Source organism: Mesocricetus auratus, unplaced genomic scaffold (assembly GCF_017639785.1).
Source record: "Mesocricetus auratus isolate SY011 unplaced genomic scaffold, BCM_Maur_2.0 Super-Scaffold_100676, whole genome shotgun sequence".
NCBI lineage: Eukaryota > Metazoa > Chordata > Mammalia > Rodentia > Cricetidae > Mesocricetus > Mesocricetus auratus.
Genome location: NW_024429266.1, coordinates 104,022,475 through 104,040,907, shown reverse-complemented (window position 1 = coordinate 104,040,907; position 18,433 = coordinate 104,022,475). Strand labels below are relative to the sequence as shown.

The 18,433-nt window shown below is 46.3% G+C and overlaps 2 protein-coding genes across 36 annotated transcripts in view; one reads left to right on the top strand and one right to left on the bottom strand.

Annotated features, from left to right (window-relative positions):
* The window catches only part of LOC101834311 (zinc finger protein 665-like), a 135,354-nt gene extending 130,699 nt beyond the window's left edge, over positions 1-4,655 (top strand). For all 10 annotated transcript variants that reach the window (XM_040738009.1, XM_040738004.1, XM_040738002.1 and 7 more), the window contains one exon: positions 1,820-4,655. In XM_040738009.1, the coding sequence (XP_040593943.1) occupies positions 1,820-4,379 (2,560 nt within the window). In that variant the 3' untranslated portion in view covers positions 4,380-4,655. The remainder of the gene's footprint in view (positions 1-1,819) is intronic.
* Positions 1-18,433, bottom strand: part of Ankrd24 (ankyrin repeat domain 24) — a 32,375-nt gene that overhangs the window by 1,506 nt on the left and 12,436 nt on the right. For 7 of the 26 annotated variants that reach the window (XM_040737981.1, XM_040737985.1, XM_040737986.1 and 4 more), the window contains 7 exons: positions 18,085-18,203; positions 16,588-17,988; positions 15,413-15,580; positions 14,168-14,296; positions 13,760-13,825; positions 13,252-13,382; positions 12,061-12,889 (listed from right to left, as the gene is read on the bottom strand). In XM_040737981.1, coding sequence (XP_040593915.1) covers positions 12,841-12,889; positions 13,252-13,382; positions 13,760-13,825; positions 14,168-14,296; positions 15,413-15,580; positions 16,588-17,988; positions 18,085-18,203 — 2,063 coding nt within the window. In that variant the 3' untranslated portion in view covers positions 12,061-12,840. Of the gene's footprint in view, positions 1-71; positions 1,103-8,997; positions 9,054-9,324; positions 9,437-12,060; positions 12,890-13,238; positions 13,540-13,759; positions 13,826-14,167; positions 14,297-15,412; positions 15,581-15,740; positions 16,087-16,587; positions 17,989-18,084; positions 18,204-18,433 lie in introns of those variants that run through there. The other 19 variants (XM_040737996.1, XM_040737998.1, XM_040737997.1 and 16 more) reach the window with 14 other exon arrangements.

Here is an 18,433-nt window from a genome sequence, read left to right as displayed (position 1 = left end):
ATCTTTGACCTAAAAGCCTAGCATATCTGACAGACTTTTGTGAAGCAGGATATTCTGAAAGGATATACTACCTTGTCTTTGCAAAGTTTGGCAGTCCGGTGTGTGTGTGTATGTGTGTCCTTATCCAATTAGGACAGCATATTGTCAGCAGTCGAGGTATGAGCACCTTCTTGCCCAGTGGATAACGTTTGCCACAAAGAAAGTAAGCTCCATGTGGGGTTCTTTGATGCCCATCATCTTCTCTGAAGTAGATTGGTCCTTCCAGGAGCAAACATGTCTCATCATAAAAAAGAAAAGAACCTATGTTATGAAACATCTTAAATACCATATTCTGTAGCTCTCTGGAGTGTTTGAAGATGACCTTCCTTTCTAAAATATATCTGTTTGACCTTGAAAACATATCTAATGTACCTACAAGTTCACTTGTAATAGGTGGCTAATTACTAACCTGCATTTCTTTTTATCCTAAGCAGTTGGTAGTAATAACTTTCAAGGGCTAAAAATTTACATTACATTGTTAAATGATCTGTATACATACAATACCTTGAACAAGATTAGAAATGGATGTACAGTATGTTATAACAAAATAATCCCAATTTTGTATCAATAAACAAATATCCAAGCCAATGTAAAATATTTAAAACTAATAGTTGCTCTTTTGACTTAAAAGTAGATTCAGGCCAGGCATTGGTGGCACTCACCTTTAAGCCCAGTACTCGGGAGGCAGAGGCAGGCTGATCTCTGTGAGTTTGAGGCCAGCCTGGTCTACAGAGCAAGTTCGAGGATGGGCTCTAAAGCTACACAGAGAAACCCTGTCTCAAAAAAACAAACAAACAAAAAAAGTAGATTCAGTAATCTACCTTTTTATCCTATTTCTATATCTTTTTCTTTTAAACAAGAACTCTGAATCTAAATCTTCTTTGTTCATCTATTTTCCTGATCATTAGGAATGACAAGTTGTAACCAACCCTCCTAAACAATGACAAATATCCATAAGGCACTAAATGATCAAAAATCACTCACCCAACCTCTTGGGAATGTAGGTGTTGTATTCTTCAATGTACTTCCTGCTATCTAGGGGCAAGGGCATCTGTAGGGAATCCTGAAAAGAAAAACTTAGATAAATTGTCAAGTCCTGGGAGAGATAACTATTGTTTGTTTTTCAGTCTCTGCATAATGGGAAAGTGCAGGGCTTGTCTCAAGTCCTGGCTAGAGTAGTCTGTGAAGCTGAGTCATTTCAGCTGGTCACCTCAAAATTGTCCTGGGTAGTTTGTAGTTATTTGTTATGTACATCCAGAGTACAAAAACTTAATTCCTAGTTACATGACAGAGACTAAAAACTGGAATCATGTACAAGAAGCTAGATGAAGCCTTTTTCTAGAATTAATTAATAGTGTGAATGTATCTCAGTGTCAGGTAGGTGATCCGTGTTTCCAAGACATTCATCTAAGAAAGAAGACAGGAAACAATGTGTTAACACATGACACTATTTTAATCATAGCCCCATGAGATCCTTTTTGTAGAACTGTCCATCCCTTGTATTTAAGTATCATATAGGCATATACATTGTTTGGGGGAATCAATGTATTGTCTGAAACCTTTTATAAGCAAGAAGTCCATAGTAAATCTAGTGTTTCTCATATACTTATAAAGACTTTCTAAAGTTTAGTTGGGGGGTCACTTTATAAAGATCAGGAAGGGTTTTGTGGTGGAAAAACCTTAATCCCTATACCACATCTTTATGGAGAGCAAAAGTTAAACTATGTGAATGCAGTGTGAAATCCTTTTTTTTTTTTTTTTGTTATTCTTCCTTTAATAGGTATTTCATCTGTCCCTCTGGATACAAACCATGTGAACATAAGGGATATGAAAAGAAGCAATGTACCTCTCTCTCTCCTACAACTGTTAGAAGATATGTAGTAGTCCCCACTATGAGTAGACGCGGTGAATGTGATACAAACTTGCGGTTAATTGGTTATCCAACTACACTGGGAATACATCAACAAACTCACAATGTAAAAGAGCCTTGTGAGTACAAGGAATGTGAGAATTCTTCTGTCTGTATTGGTTCACTTTGCATGTGGAGTGTGACTCCCGGTATAGAAAAATGCTATGCATACAATCAGTATGGTAAAATACTGAGTTCTTCCAGTTCTGTTCAAAAATGTGATAAAATTCATATGGGAAATATAAGTGACAAATGTGAGTCATCTACTAAAGGCTTTAACCATCACAGGTATCTTCAGACACACAAAAGAACCCATCATAAAGAGGATCTCTTTGAATGTAATCAACATGAGGAAGACTTTAGATTTGATTCCTCTTTACAATTACATCAAAGAAATCATGTGGAAATAGAACCCTACAAATATAATCAATGTGGAAAAGGCTTTGCACATCACATTTGCTTTCAAGTACATAGAACTCATACTAATGAGCAACCATGTAAATGTAATCACTGTGGTAAAGCCTTTGCAAGTAGCCATAATCTCAAAATACATGAAAGAATCCATACTGGAGAGAAACCCTACATGTGTGTTCAATGTTGTAAAGCCTTTGTAAATCGCCATAATCTTAAAGTACATGAAAGAATTCATACTGGAGAGAAACCCTATATATGTGATCAATGTGGTAAAGCCTTTGTACATTTAACTAGTCTTCGAAACCATGAAAAAACTCATACTGGAGAGAAACCCTATGTATGTAATCAATGTGGTAAAGCTTTTGCCTGTCGTAGCAATCTTAAAATACATGAAAGTGCTCATACAGGAGTGAAACCCTATAAATGCAGTCAATGTGGTAAAGCCTTTGCACATAACATTTATCTTCAAAGGCATGAAAAAAGTCATACTGGATACAAACCATATGGATGTAATCAATGTGGTAAAGGCTTTACACAATTCAATCGTCTTCAGAAACATTTCAAAAATCATACTGGAGAGAAACCCTATAAATGTAATCACTGTGGTAAAGCCTTTGCAAGTCACAGTAATCTTCAAACACATGAAAGAACTCATACTGGAGACAAGCCCTATGTATGTAATCAATGTGGTAAAGCCTTTGTAAGTTGCCGTAATCTTCAAATACATGAAAGGACTCATACAGGAGTGAAACCATATAGATGTAATCAGTGTGGTAAAGCCTTTGCACATTTCACTAGTCTTCGAAATCATGAAAAAATTCATACTGGAGACAAGCCCTATGCATGTAATCAATGTGGTAAAGCCTTTGCATGTCGTAGTAATCTTAAAATACATGAAAGTGCTCATACAAAAGTGAAACCCTATGAATGCAATCAATGTGGTAAAGCCTTTGCACATGTCATTTATCTACAAAGACATAAAAGAAGTCATACTGGATACAAACCATATGAATGTAATCAGTGTGGTAAAGGCTTTACACAATCCAATTGTCTTCAGAAACATTTCAAAAACCATACTGGCGAGAAACCCTATGAATGCAGTCAGTGTGGTAAAACATTTGCAAGTCGCAGTAATCTTCAAACACATGAAAGAACTCATACTGGGGACAAACCCTATGTATGCACTCACTGTGGTAAAGCCTTTGTAAGTCACCGTAATCTTCAAACACATGAAAGGATTCATACTGGAGAGAAACCCTATGTATGTGATCAGTGTGGTAAAGCTTTTGCACATTTCACTAGTCTTCGAAATCATGAAAAAATTCATACTGGAGACAAGCCCTATGTATGTAATCAATGTGGTAAAGCCTTTGCATGTCGTAGTAATCTTAAAATACATGAAAGTACTCATACAGGAGTGAAACCCTATGGATGTAATCAGTGTGGTAAAGTCTTTGCACATATCATTTATCTTCAAAGGCATGAAAGAAGTCATACTAGAGATAAACCATTTAAATGTACTCAGTGTGGTAAAGGCTTTACCCAATTCAATCGTCTTCAAAAACATTTCAGAAGTCATACTGGCGAGAAACCCTATGAATGTAGTCAGTGTGGTAAAACATTTGCAAGTCGCAGTAATCTTCAAACACATGAAAGAACTCATACTGGGGACAAACCCTATGTATGCACTCACTGTGGTAAAGCCTTTGCCAGTCGCCGCAATCTTCAAACACACGAAAGGAGTCATACTGGAGAGAAACCCTATGTGTGTGATCAGTGTGGTAAAGCCTTTGTAAGTCGCAGTAATCTTAAAATACATGAAACTATTCATACTGGAGAGAAACCCTATGTGTGTAATCAATGTGGTAAAGCCTTTGCACATATTGTTTATCTTCAAAGGCATGAAAGAAGTCACAGTGGAGACAAACCATATAATTGTAATCAATGTGGTAAAGCCTTTGCAAGTCACAGAAACCTTCAAATACATGAAAGAATTCATATTGGAGAAAAACCCTGAGTGTAATTGATGCACTAAAACTTTGCAGGTCAGGATAATCTTCAAGCATATCAAAGAATAATGAGAAATCCTACAAATGCCAATGTGGTAATGCCTCTTTATGTTACATCTACTTCAAAGACATAAAGAATTATTCCTGGAGAGACACACCATGAATCTAGAAAATTTAGTAAAGCTTTGCATGGTCTCACTGGTGCTCAAATGGGGGTAGTAGCACCATTCCATCGGCCAAACAGTATCTTTTTTTTTTTTTTTTTTTTTTTTTTTGGTTTTTCGAGACAGGATTTCTCTGTATTGCTTTGGAGGCTGTCCTGGAACTCGCTTGCTAGTCCAGGCTGGTCTCGAACTCAGAGATCCGCCTGCCTCTGCTTCCCAAGTGCTGGGATTAAAGGCGTGCGCCACCAACGCCCGGCTTGTATCTTTTTTTTTTAATTATAAACGAATTGTCAGGGCTAGAGAGATGACTCAGAAGAGCACCGTCTGCTTTTCCAGAGGACCTGAGTTCAATTCCCAGAAACTACATGGTGGCTCACAACCATCTATAATGAGATCTGGTACCCCGTTCTGGCATCCAAGGAGAACAGTGTATGCATGATAAATAAATAAATTTTTTTAATCCTTAAAAAAAATTGTCACCAAAGACAATGGTTATTTATCCTACCATTTTGTGTGTGTGTGTGGTAGTTTATTCTAAGGACTAAATGTTTGTTCCTAGCACTTTCTCAGAAACACAAATGGCAGAGAATTGTCTCAGTGGTTAAAGGTTGCTGCTAAGTCTGATTACTTGAGTTCAGTCTCTGGGATACACACATTACTCTTACCAATTTTTCTCTGATTACTACACTTGGGATGTGGCATATGCACACCACCGACCTACACACATGAATATTTTTAAAACTGAGATAAGGGTCAGTGAGGTCAATCACCTACCTATTTAAGGCATTTGCTTCCAAACTTGACTACCTCAGTTTGATCTCTAGTACTGACATAAAGGAAGTAGAGAACACACCCCTGTAAGTTGTCCTCTGCCTGGCACATGCACAACACAGCACAGGTACTTACATACTGGTAAGAAATTTCTGAGGAGATGAAATTAAAGCAAAGGAAATAACCAAAATATTGAGAACATGGGAAATGATTTGCCAATTGAAATTAATATATCATGACATTCTAACACATGTCACTTCAACAAAGTAAGATTTACTGTTTAAATTTTATATTATTTGTCTCTGACTCAATGATAGGTCATTTTATAAATGCATCCCAGCTGGGCATAGTGGTGCATTGTGGAGACAGGCAAATGGATCTTGCTGAGTTTGAGGCTATCATAGTCCACATAGTAATGTCCAGGGTACTTATGGCCATATAGGGGATTCTATCTCAAAAAACAAATTAAGTAACTGTAGCATACATCACATTGTGGAATGTCTCCTAACGTCAACGAGACTCGTCTCTACTCAACCCTTCATTGTTTTCACTCACATCCAGAGAAGTGTGTTAAGGATGACAGTAAGGAGCAATGTGTAGAGTCCATTCACAGAGGGAAAGAAATCATGGAGTCATTTTAGGACCGTATAGCAGGGATTTTCATCACCTCCAAGTAAGAGAAGATAGGAGTCATGGGACATCTTCATCTTCTGAATTATAATGACGTAGTTGGGTAATGGAGACTTGTCTCAGTACTTCTGCTATAGGGTACCCAAGGTTGGTTCCTAGCACCCACATGGGATGGTTCAGAACTACCTGTATTCTAGATCCAAGAGATCTGATGCACTCTTCTGGCTTCCTTAGGCACCAGATATGCAAATAGGGCAAAGAAATGCATACATTATATATTTTTATATATAATTTATTCATTCTAAAAAAAGCTTGGCAAAAGCCCTTTTGTTTTTTGGGGGTTTTTTTGTTTTTTGTTTGTTTGTTTGTTTGTTTTGGTCTTTCGAGACAGGGTTTCTCTATTGTCTTGGAAGCTGTCCTGGAACTCGCTTTGTAGACCAGGCTGGCCTCGAACTCACAGAGATCCACCTGCCTCTGCCTCCCGAGTCCTGGGATTAAAGGCGTGCGCCACCAACGCCCAGCGCCCTTTTGTTTTTTTGTTTGTTTGTTTGGTTGGTTGGTTTTTCGAGACAGCGTTTCTCTGTATTGTTTTGGAGGCTGTCCTGGACCGAGAAAGTCCTTTTTAAAAATGGGTATATATGTAATATATGTATGTATGTATGTATGTATATGTGTGTGTAGTATTTAAATACATGTGGGAGAAACTTGTAAAAAGTGCTTCGTGTATTTTTTTACAAATTTAAAAGTAATTTAGGTACATATACCTAAATTATACTCAGAACACGGTCAGAGAGTGGAATTGTATGAGGAGATTTCTGAATGCATGGGAGAACACTCGCAAAAATAAATAAAGACAGGAGTCTTGTGACCTCAGTTTCTTCAAAACACAAAATTGTTCTTGGAATTTGTGTGTGTGTGCTCCTCCCAGATGCAGCAGATAAGAGTTTACTTCAGATTACTCATTATTGCTTGCTGTTGTTACTCAATGAAATGTTTAAACTATCCTTCCTATGCCTGTATGGAAAAATGTGTTTTCCATGTCTGGCTTATCCTTCTTGTATACAGCTTGATGTCATGAGTACGTTATTCATATGAACATCTTAACCCTCAGAGTATAAAGCGTGTTAGGCCCTGAATAAAGTTGTCTGTTGTGCGAGACTTTAGTCTGCTTCATTTATCAGCTCCATTCTTCCAGATTCCCCTCTAGACCAATGATGAGTACAGCCTGAGAGGAAGCAGAAGCTAGCTACAAAAGGAAAGTGGGAACCCTCGCAAAAGGAGGTAAGTGACAATATTGGTGCAGAAACCAGAGAAGGCTTTGACTTTGTCAAGCTTATGAATCTTTTTTTTTTTTTTTTTTTTTTTGGTTTTTCGAGACAGGATTTCTCTGTGGCTTTGGAGGCTGTCCTGGAACTAGCTCTTGTAGAACAGGCTGGCCTCGAACTCACAGAGATCTGCCTGCCTCTGCCTCCCAAGTGCTGGGATTAAAGACGTGCGCCACCAATGCCCGGCTTATGCATCATTTTTTAAAGAAAAGGGAAGCACAAGCATTAAAACCACAACTATTCAACTCCTTGCAAGTTTCTTGTCATTATAATCCTTGGTTCCTAGTAGAAGGAACTTTAGATGAAGTATGGGACAGAGTCCAAAATAATATTTAAGAGGAGCATGAACTAGCTCAGGTTTATATTATTCAATATGGATGATACCCTATCTAGTCACATCCAAAGAAGAAGAGCTACAATCCATATATTATATGACTCTGGATATACTAAGTAAAAATGGGCTTGATATTATAGTAAGAAGGTACAAAGATCAGATATTGTGCAATGTTTAGGACAACTGGTTACTAGAACAACTAGACAATTTAAGAACAGTTAACTTTCAGAAATGATTGGAGGATATTTAATTGGATGCATCCTATTTTAGGAATGTAATTATGGACTAACCATACTATTTAAAACTCTAGGAGGTTTTATTACACAGTCCTTACACATTACCTTGTGAGGCAAGAAAACGACTAAAGCTATTTGAATCCAGACTGGTGTTTTGATTCATCTGTTTCAGTTAATTCATTAACCCTTAAATACTGCTTCAGATTCTGTGTACATAGTTGAGTTGTTTCCAACAACAGAAATTGCTCCAGTTTTGTCTTCACACCTGTTATGTTCCCATGACTATAGGAAATGCATCAGGTTAAAATCTTCACACGTCCTTTGTTTATTACTCATACTGATACACACTCTAACCTCCCTGTTTTTATTGCAGAAAGAAATAAGCAAGCCAGGCATGAATCTGCCTGATTTTTACTTCTCCAGAGCAGGACCTACTCACTCATACTAACTGACCTCATGTACAGTGCCCCATCCAGCTTAAGCCAGTGAGGCAAATTTTTCAGGGATGTGCTCTCTTACACTGTCATGGTCATAACCGGAGTTGCCCGAGTTAAAAACACTAATGAATTACGGCAAATGGGTGCCAACCACTTCGATTTTGTGCCTCACATGCTGTACTGTATACAATGATGCATATTCCAAAATTATTTGGGCAGCTACTCAGTCCTCAGAGAATGCTTCTGCATTTTGCTCTTCTCTTATACAAACTTTTACTGTTGTGGGAGTGCCTACTTCTATAAAATCTAACAGTGGACCATCATATATGCAGACATTGGAGAACTTCTGTAAGGGATGGAATGGTAATCATATTATAGGCATTCTTTAAAATCCACAAAGCCAGGATATAATTGAAAGAGCACATAGAACACTAAAACGACAATTATTTGAAAACAACAACAACAAAAAAGGGCTGGAGAGATGGCTCAGAGGTTAAGAGCACTTCCAGAGGACTCGAGTTCAATTCCCAGCAACCACATGGTTGTTCACAACCATCTGTAATGAGATCTGGTGCCCTCTTCTGGCCTGTGGACATACATGCAGACAGAACACTATATACATAATAAATAAATCTGAAAAACAAACAAAAAGGTGGGCTGGGTGGTGGTAGCTCACGCCTTTAGTCCCAGCACTCAGGAGGCAGAGGCAGGTGAATTTCTGTGACTTCACAGCCAGTCTGGTCTATGGAGCAAGTTCCAGAACAGCCAGAATTACAGAGAGAAACCTGTCTCAAAAAAAAGGGAAATTAGATGAGATCTACTGGGTAAACTGGAAATGAGGGTAATTGGGGGAAGGGGAGGGGTGAGGCTATGAGGGAAATGGATGGTTGGGGTGAGGGATGCAGGGAAAGAGCAATGAAAGATAATAGAACCACTATGGGGTTGGAAGAAACCTGGTACTAGGGTAATTCCCAAGAATCCAAAAGGATGACCCCAGCTAAGACTCCTAGAAAAAGTGGTGAAGTTCCCGATGGAGAGGATCCCAAGCTAGCCTACCTCTGTAATCAGATTGGTGAACACCCCAAGTATCAGAGCCTTTATCCAGTAATTGATGGGACAGGAGGCAGAGAATCACAACCAAGTCACAGGCCGAGCTCCCAGAATCCAACTGAAGGGAAGAGGGAGGGAATATAGGAACAAGGTGAAAGACCCCGAATTTATAGAAATAAAATATAAGCTTAAACAGGGAGGGCACCCCACTAGAGAACTTGGGAAGTGAACAAAGGACCCCATCCCAGGAGCCGGCCACACCACAGAATGGAATGTATGGTTTAGCAACCTTAATTGCAGAAGGGCTGTAAACGCACAAAAGGCCAATTCTGGGCTGCTGACCATCTGTGAAGAACTGACCAGGGCGTCAGAGATGGGCAAACAAGATTAGTGGGAAACAAGGAGATAACACTATTTACTTAGGGAGAGATGATTAACTCATGCCAAGGTTTGAGGAATTTACAACATGTAGGTCAGGAAGACATCTACTTCCCCGGGTCAGGAGTCATGTACCCCCTTCCCCGTCACGAGATAGGGACCCCTCCCAAAAGCTTGTGGTTTTTGTCTTTAAAAGCTGATTGTAACTGAACCTCAGGGCCAATCGGTCTAAAAGCTGACCGAGAGGCCCATCTGCAGATGCCTAATTAAAGCCTCTCGCGTGTTGCATCAATTGGCACGTGGACTTTTGATTCTTGGTGTGACGAATCCAGCTTGGGGACCCCTCCTCAATTCGGGGTACCCCAACAAAGGGAGGTCAAGACCATGACAGTACCTCCACTATGCAGTTAGACTCTCAAGGAAGCCAAGGAATAAGGCAGAACCAGCCACCACTTTAATTCTAGTCATTCTGTTGAACAGATTAAAGACTCATGTATTCAAAAAAGTAAAGACTGACTCATGAAGAAAACCTCTAAACAGTTTATAGTGTGCTTAAAATATACGTAGGCTTGGGAGAGAAAAGAAAAAGTATAGAGAAAGTCCTTTACAAACAAATAGAGCTGGCGTTGGTGGCACATGCCTTTAATCCCAGCACTTGGGAGGTAGAGGCAGGAGAATCTCTGAGTTCGAGGCCAGCCTGGTCTACAAAGAGAGTTCCAGGACAACCAGGACTGTTACACTGAGAAACTCTGTCTCAAAAAATGATGATGATGAAAAATAAAAGAAATAGAGTAATAAAAGCCACATAAAAATGGAAAATACAGCCTGGTCTACAAAGTGAGTTCCAGAACAGCCTCCAAAGCCACAGAGAAACCCTGTCTCGAAAAACCAAAAAAAAAAAAAAAAAAGATGGAAAATACACAGAGAATCTGGCTGTTATTGTGTTGTCTTTGAATTGTTTGACTGATGAGGAAGGAGCAACAGCTACTAGCAAATATTTGATTATAAATAATGTTGCTAGATTAATCCAACCTATATATTTTGAAAATGCCTTGACTTCAAAATTTAAGTCAAAAGACATGCTACTTTGGAAAAGTGGGAAATGAGAGGCTGTGAGTTCATTCTTGCTATGGATAATAGCCAAGAAGAAAGCTAAACAAAGGAGATTGGATTCAGGGTTCTTGTTTTGAAAAGAAAAAAAGGGGGAAATGACGTGGAATAATGTTCTTATACACTGTAAATATTTATCACTCAGGCCGGGAGGCAGTGTCTCATACTTTAATCCCAGTACTCAAGAGACAGAGGCAGGCAGATCTCTGAGTTCAAGGCCAGCCTGGTCTACAGAGCGAGTTCCAGGACAACAAGGGCTGTTACAAAGAGAAACTCTGGCCGGGCGTTGGTGGCGCACGCCTTTAATCCCAGCACTTGGGAGGCAGAGACAGGCGGATCTTTGTGAGTTCGAGACCAGCCTGGTCTACAAGAGCGAGTTCCAGGACAGCCTCCAAAGCCACAGAGAAACCCTGTCTCGAAAAACAAAAAACAAAACAAACAAACAAACAAAAAAAAACAAAACAAAGAGAAACTCTGTCTTCAAAAACCAAAAAAAGAAAAAGAAAGATTTATCCTGTGGGGACACCAGACCTTGAACAGAGACCCACTTCCCCTTCGGCCTGGGAGTAGACAGCTGTAAGACAATGTTTACTGAAAACATGTTTACTGAAAACAATTCAGTGCCATAAAGCTCTTGGTAGGGCTCCAATAAGGGCTCGCTCACTGAAACACCATGACTTTGATTCCCCCTACGGCTAGATGCTTCTTCCTGCTCCCTGCTGTTTCTCCCCGATTCTGGTGCCGGAGATTTAACGACCAGCCAGGAGGGTGAGAAGTCTGTGAGAGCTGTGAGAGGTATGTGAGAGCTCAGTTGGAGAATTGTGTGTGTATGGATGGCAGAAGTCCTTAAAAAGGGAAGCATTTTTTCTTGGGGAGTTCTCCTAAGCCGACTTGGGGAGCATAAAGTTTTCTTAAAGCAACCGATGGGTCTCTGTGTCATCTATCCCGACCACCTCGCTACATTCTCGGATGCAGGCTACTCAGCAGGTGCGACATTATCCCTCATATTGGTTTAATAAAACACTGATTGGCCAGTAGCCAGGCAGGAAGTATAGGTGGGGCTACCAGACTAGAATTCTGGGAAGAGGAAATGCAGAGACACAGTCACTAGCCAGACACAGAGGAAGCAAGATGAGGATGCTTTACTGAGAAAAGGTTCTAAGCCACATGGCTAAACATAGATAGGAATTATGGGTTAATTTAAGCTGTAAGAGTTTGTTAGTAAAAAGCCTGAGCAATAGGCCAAACAGTTTATAATTAATGTCTCTGTGTTTATTTGGGGTCGTATGGCTGTAGCGCCTGGAAGGTCGGAAACTTCCATCTAAACAGCAGTCTCCCGCAGATCCAGAGCCACAGAGCCTATAGCATGGTGGACCGGAGGTGCCCACCCCATTCTAACCGGCAGTCCATCTGGGGGCCCTGATTGGCTAGCCTTGAGTAGCAGGAGCTGCTCCCTTAGGGAACAGAGTTTTGTGAAGGGACACAGCCCTGACTTCCACCCAGGCACAGAACTGTCCCAGCACTGCAGAGCTTAGCCGTGTGGCAAAACGTGTGCTACAAAATTGTCCCTGCATGCATCCTGCACACACTACACACTTCTTCCTCCCGGGCGAAGGGTCTCTGGCACACATCACTCAATATGCAGTGGAGTGAACCCCGCCTCACAGGGAAAAGGACACCCTACCTATCCAGGTCAAATTTAAAGCCCGTGGCTCACATTCACCAGCAATTTCACTAAGGCTCACCTAGGACTGCTCACCCTCTCCATGCTGCACCTGAGTTCCCCGTCTTCTAGGGTGGCACTGACCTAGCATGCCAGCATTGGGAGGTGGGCGCAGGACAGCAAGGGTTTAAACCAGCTTGGTCTATGATCCTGAACACCAACACCAGGGTCCCCCAGGGATGTGTTCAGGGTGAAGAGCTGGGATGAGGAGATACAGACAGAAGATGTGGGATCAGGCAGGGCGGGAAACAGGTCTGGGTGCCTGAGTACACTGGAGAAAACAAGACAAGAGCCTTATGACTTCAGTTTCTTCAACACAGACCTGTTCTTGGACCGGGACCGTTTTCATGCTCCTCCCAGCTGCAGAGGATAAGAGTTTACCTTATTGTTTGCTGTTATTCAACTGAACGTTTATGCTTCTGTGGAAAACATGTTTTTGCCATGTGTGACATGTGTTTGTGATTGTATACAGCTGGAGCTCATGAATCCTTCACTCACGTGACCTTTCTTTATTCGTAAGTTTTTGGACACAGACTTTCTTTGCTCCTCACCTGGGGAGTCTAGGCGGGGCCTTTACCCCTGAACTGCACCTCTATTCCCTGGTTTCTTTAAATATTGCATTGCACTCACATTTGTTGCCGTTTTGGGTTTAGAATATCAGACTATCTTCTGAGGCCCCTGCCCTCACCCAGTGTCCCACACGGGCTCTGTCTCCTGCTTACAGTGGGCTTGCACTCATGGGTGGACGGTTGTGCCACAGCAGCATATCAGATGGGAGCCATGTCTGATGGAGCAGCTGGGAACCATTGGTCCCAGGCTGGTCTCCCAGTGTAGGATGAGTCCATTCATCACCCTGGGGGACGGAGAAAGTGGTCTCTGTGGCTTCAGCTTGAAAAGGTGAAGGGTGGAGGCTGAGCAGCTGAGCTGTGTCCTCAGCGGCCCTGAGCCTGCAGCCGCTGCATCTGCAGGATCTGGCTGAGAATGCCCTGCACGTCCTCATCCATCTGTCCCTGCGGTGAGACGGGTTGGCAGGCAGAGAAAAGCCCTGGTGCACCAGCTAGGTGAGCCCCGTGCCCCAGAAATCCCCGTCCTCAAACCCAAGGGAATCAGCGCTGCCCCAGCTGTCTGTACACAGGGATGCTCCCAGAACGGAGGGGAACCGACCCAGGCAGTGCAGAGTCATGAAGCTGGGTTGGCACCCTGACATGGAGTCAGGAGGCGGGAACTCACCTGAATGGCACACAGGAGATGAGAGCGGTATAAAGCCACCACAGCACCGTGCTCCCGGGCCACCTCCTGTGGACACGGGGATGGGGAGGCAAAGGGCTCAGAGGCCTAGGCTCATCCCTGGCTACATAGTGAGGCCATTGAGGTCAGCCTGGGCCACGAGAGACCCTGCCTCAAAAGAAAGGTGGGGAGGTGGGAGGGGAGGGGAGCGGGACAGGAGGAGAATTTGGAAGGGGAGGCCACCCGCAGCAAGACACACCCACATGTCTCCACCTGAGTCAAAACCCCATGTTCAGCGGCTGCTGATGTCCGAGTCAGGGAAGTGACCCTGAGGCGCCCTGACCATCCTGGATCCTGCCAGCCATCCCAGTCTGTGGCTCCCATCGCCCTTCCCCTGCTGCAGAGTGGTACCTCCATCCGCTGCTGCAAAGCTGTCATCTGGCCTCGCAGGGCCTCCTCCTCCTGGGAGCTGGCAGGGGCTGCCTGCTGTGCCTTGAGAGACTCCTTCAGTGTGAAGACTTCTTTGGACAGTTCTGTGATCTGCAGGGTGGGGGAACTCGTGAGTGGCCAGGCAGGGACCAGGGACCTCTGCTTTGTAAAAGGTCACTGATTTGAGCCGGGAGCTGAGCTGACTGGGAACTTGCATTTGTACAACTGGAGGGCTGAAAACGGTCCTCGAGTTTTTAAATGTCTGGGGGAGAAAAAAAAGAGACCCAAAAAAGATCTATTTGGTGACCCTTGAAAGGATTCCTAATCACATTTGGATGTTCATTAAAGTTTTATTGACACATGTCCCTGTCTGCTCGCAGCAAACAGGAAGCAGACAACTATCTTTTTTTTCCCCCCTTTGGTTTTTCGAGACAGGGTTTCTCTGTGGCTTTGGAGGCTGTCCTGGAACTTTCTCTGTAGACCAGGCTGGTCTCGAACTTACAGAGATCCGCCTGCCTCTGCCTCCCGAGTGCTGGGATTAAAGGCGTGCACACCACCGCCCGGCTGCAGACAACTGTCTTATTGGCCCTTCATAGAAAACACCAGCCTCCCCTCGCTGCCAGTCCTTGCTGGCCCGTCTGGGGAGCACTACAGTCTGGAAGTGCCTGGCTACCTACACTCAGTAACCCGTAAACGCAACTTGAATTTTAATCTCCCATTATGGGGTGCCCCGTGTGGATCTGTGACCTCCACAAAGAGCACACGGAAAAAGATACGACTGGTTGCCAGTGAGGGTCCTGTGGGTAAGGCTCATGCTGCCAAGCTTGTTTCTCTACCCGAGTTCCATCTCTGGGGCGCACATGGTTGAAGGAGAACACAGAGGTAGGTGAGCTGTCCTCTGAACTCCACAGGCCCTGACCCCCAACTAGAGAAATACGTATAGTCTTAAAACCTTCTAAACCTTAAGGATGGGAAATCTGGGTTCGAATCCCAGCTTACGATCCATTCAGTGGCTGTGTGACCTTGGTGAGTGGACTTACCTCTCTGTGCCTGTTACTTCCAAAGGGGATAATTAGAGAGCAGGAAGTGAGCCACGCCCGGTACCATGGTTACCATGACAACCAGAGTGGGTCTAACTGAGCCTCTTCTCTGTGCCTTACTTCCCGTGGAGTAAGTATGCTGGTTTCTTGGCTGACAGGCCCCAGTAGTGAGCCGGAGGGAACCCACCTTCCTGTCCTTCTCCTTGGCCTTGTCCAGGGCCTCCTGGGCACGGCTCTGGGCCTGGCGTGCCCTCTCCGCCTCTGCGCGAAGCCCTCGGAGCTGCTGCTCAGCCGTGGCCAGCTGGGCCTCGGCCGCGTGCCTCTCGCTCTTCATAAACAGTGCCTCACGCTGCACCTGTGGCCCAAGTCCACATGTGACTCTCAGGACATTTAGACCCAAAGAAGCTCGGATCCAGGGTTCTCCCCACCCCTGCAGAGGGCTGACGGCTTTGCCCCCCCCCCTCCAGGACGGTTTCCCCACCCGGCCCCAGGGACACTCTGGTCCTGCCATGCACCTCTGGCTACGAGGTGTGCGTCCCTAGGCAGGTGGCTAAGCCTGTGTTCAGCTTTCTGAGTCGGTGGTGCAAGCCTGGATCCAGGTACTCGGGAGGCTAAGGCAGGAGGATCAGGAGTTTGAGGGCTACATCGTGAATCAAGGACACAGGCAGCTGTGCGCGACTCTGTCTCAGGACACACACTACCCCCTCGTAAGGGACTCTTCTGTGTGCATTGTTCTGTTGAGACAGGGTTTCCTGCGCAGCTGGGCGTCACCAAGTCTGCTACAGTCTTCAGCTCCCACGGCTCTCAGTGGGTAAAGCCCAGCGGGCACCAGGCCGCTGGATAAACAGGTCCTGGTGAGACCTGTCATCCGCATAATTGGGAGGTGGAGGCAAGAGCGTCATGAGTTCAAGGTCAGCCTGCACTACTTGAGTCTTATAAAAACAACATACACACACCCAAAAAAGGGGGAGAAGGCCAGAGCTTGGGGATGGCTCAGCGGGTAAGGGCGCTTGCAGCAAAGCCTGACAGTGTTAGTTTGGTCCTCAGCACCCACACGGTGGAAGGAGAAGACTGGGTCCCACAGGCTGCCAGCTGACTGCTTCACCATACCAGCGTGTGCACACACGTAACGAAAGAATAATACATCTAAATGGAAAAGTTAAGGGCTGAAGAGATGGCAAAGGGATCGGAGCAGCGGCTGCTCTTGCACAAGACCTAGGTTCGGTTCCAAGCACCCACATTGCGGCTCAAGTCTGCAAGTCCGAGGTTCGGATCCGACGCCCTCTTCTGGCCTCGCGGAAACTACGCATGTGCACTGGATGCGGAAATACACCGTCAGAGCAGCCAGGCGAGTGCGCTCACCTGGAAAACCTCCGCGCTGGTCCTCTCGTGCCTGCGCGCCAGCTCCGCCAGCTGCGCCTGCAGCCGGGTCACGTGATCGCGCAGCGCGCCTAGAGCCCGCTCGTGCTCGTCCGCAGGCACCCAGGTCCCGCGCATGCGCTCCATCTCCTCGCGGGCGGCGGCGTGGGCGGAGCTCAGCTCTGCAACCCGAGCCTCGGAAGCCGAAAGCGCTCGGCGCAACTCGGCCGCCTCCGCGCGTGCGTGCTCGCCTGTGGCCGTGGCCGTGGCCAGCAGCTCCCGCAGCGCCTCCAGTTCGCGGTTCCGCCCCTGGGTCGCCTCCGCCTCCGCCTCCGCCAAGAGGCCCCTGGCAGCCTCCAGCTCGGCTGCCGCCTCCCACTCGCGCCGGCGCAGCGCCTCTTCCAGGCCGAGGATCCGGGCCTCCAGCTCGGCCTGCAGCGCCGCCGCCGCCGCCCCCGGGTGCAGGACCGCAGCGCAGGGGCCCTCGGTGCGGGTGGCTTCGGCTCCATTGGTCTCCATCGCGGTGGCCCGCGCTCCCGTAGCCTCGCCTCTCTTACCCTCTGTCACAGTGGCCTGCGCCCCGGTGGCTTCGGCTCCAGTGGCCTTGACTCCGATGGCCCCGGTCTCCGTGGCCTGCACCCCTATGACCTTCACTCCTGTGACCTCGGCCACAGTAGCCTGCACTCCTGCGGTCTTCACTGCCATGGCCTCTGCCCCCGTGGCCTGGACTGCGGTGTCCCGCAATTCCGTGGCCTTCGCTGCCGTGGTCTCTGCCCCCGTGGCCTGGACTCCGGTGTCCCGCAATTCCGTGGCCTCTGCTCCCGTGGCCGCCACGTCTGTAATCCCTGTACCCGCGAGCCCCTCGGGCACCACACGCGCCCCGTCAGCCTCCACTCCTGGATTCTCTCTCCCTCCTGTGCTTTCCGCGGCCACCAGCTCGCTTTCAGCGTTGTCACCTACAGCTTTCGTGTCCAGGGCCTGGATCACAGTGGTTCTAGTGTCCACGGCATCGGCTGCCACTCCACCTTTCCCCGTAGCCTCAGACTCCGTGAGCGCCGCCTCCGAATGACTGGCTTCTGAGCTCCCGACACCCACGGGGCCTCCTGTGTGGAGTGCAGTGCCATTTGCTGTGGTTTCTGGATACGTGGTGCCGTTGACCTCCGGGACGCTGGGGCCATTCTGGGTGGAGGTCCCCTTGTCCCTGCTCTCTGTATGTGCTGTCTCTGCTCCCGCGTGGCCCCCGGTCACCTCCTGCCGCTGCTGCAGTGTGTGCATGGCGTCGGCGTGCTGCTGCCGGAGCTGCTCAAGCTCTGCCCGCAGGAGGTCGTACAACAGCAGAGGAACCGCCTCCGGCTGACTGTCCCCCGCCATCTGCACCTCGTCCTTCTCAAACTCCTCAAGAATCTGGGGTGGGGACGCAGGCAGGCTAAGGAACCCACTCACCATGTTCCCCGCCCACCCCAAGGTCCCCAGAGCTGAGCACTGCCTCAGTTTCCCTACCTGGACCTTCTCCAGCAGCTCCTGGTTCTGCCTGGTGAGCTGAGCCACCTGCTCCTGCAGGGAAGCCACCAGCTCCTCGGCCGGGCCGCGCAGGTGCTTTGACAGCAACGTGTCAGTGCCTGGCAGGGTCGGGGAGAGCAGTGATTCAGGTGGGAACACACACCGTCAAAGACAGGGCTCAGGAGACACACTCCGTCTCTGTCTCTCCGTCTCTGTCTCTCTCTCTCTCTCTGTGTGCGCGCCACTCGCCTGGCATCATACCCTCCATTCGAGGCCATGCCTCTGCCCGCCACAGCCCCTCAGAATCCCAGGCGGGCAGCAGTGGGGAGGTGGAGGGGTCAGAGCTCAC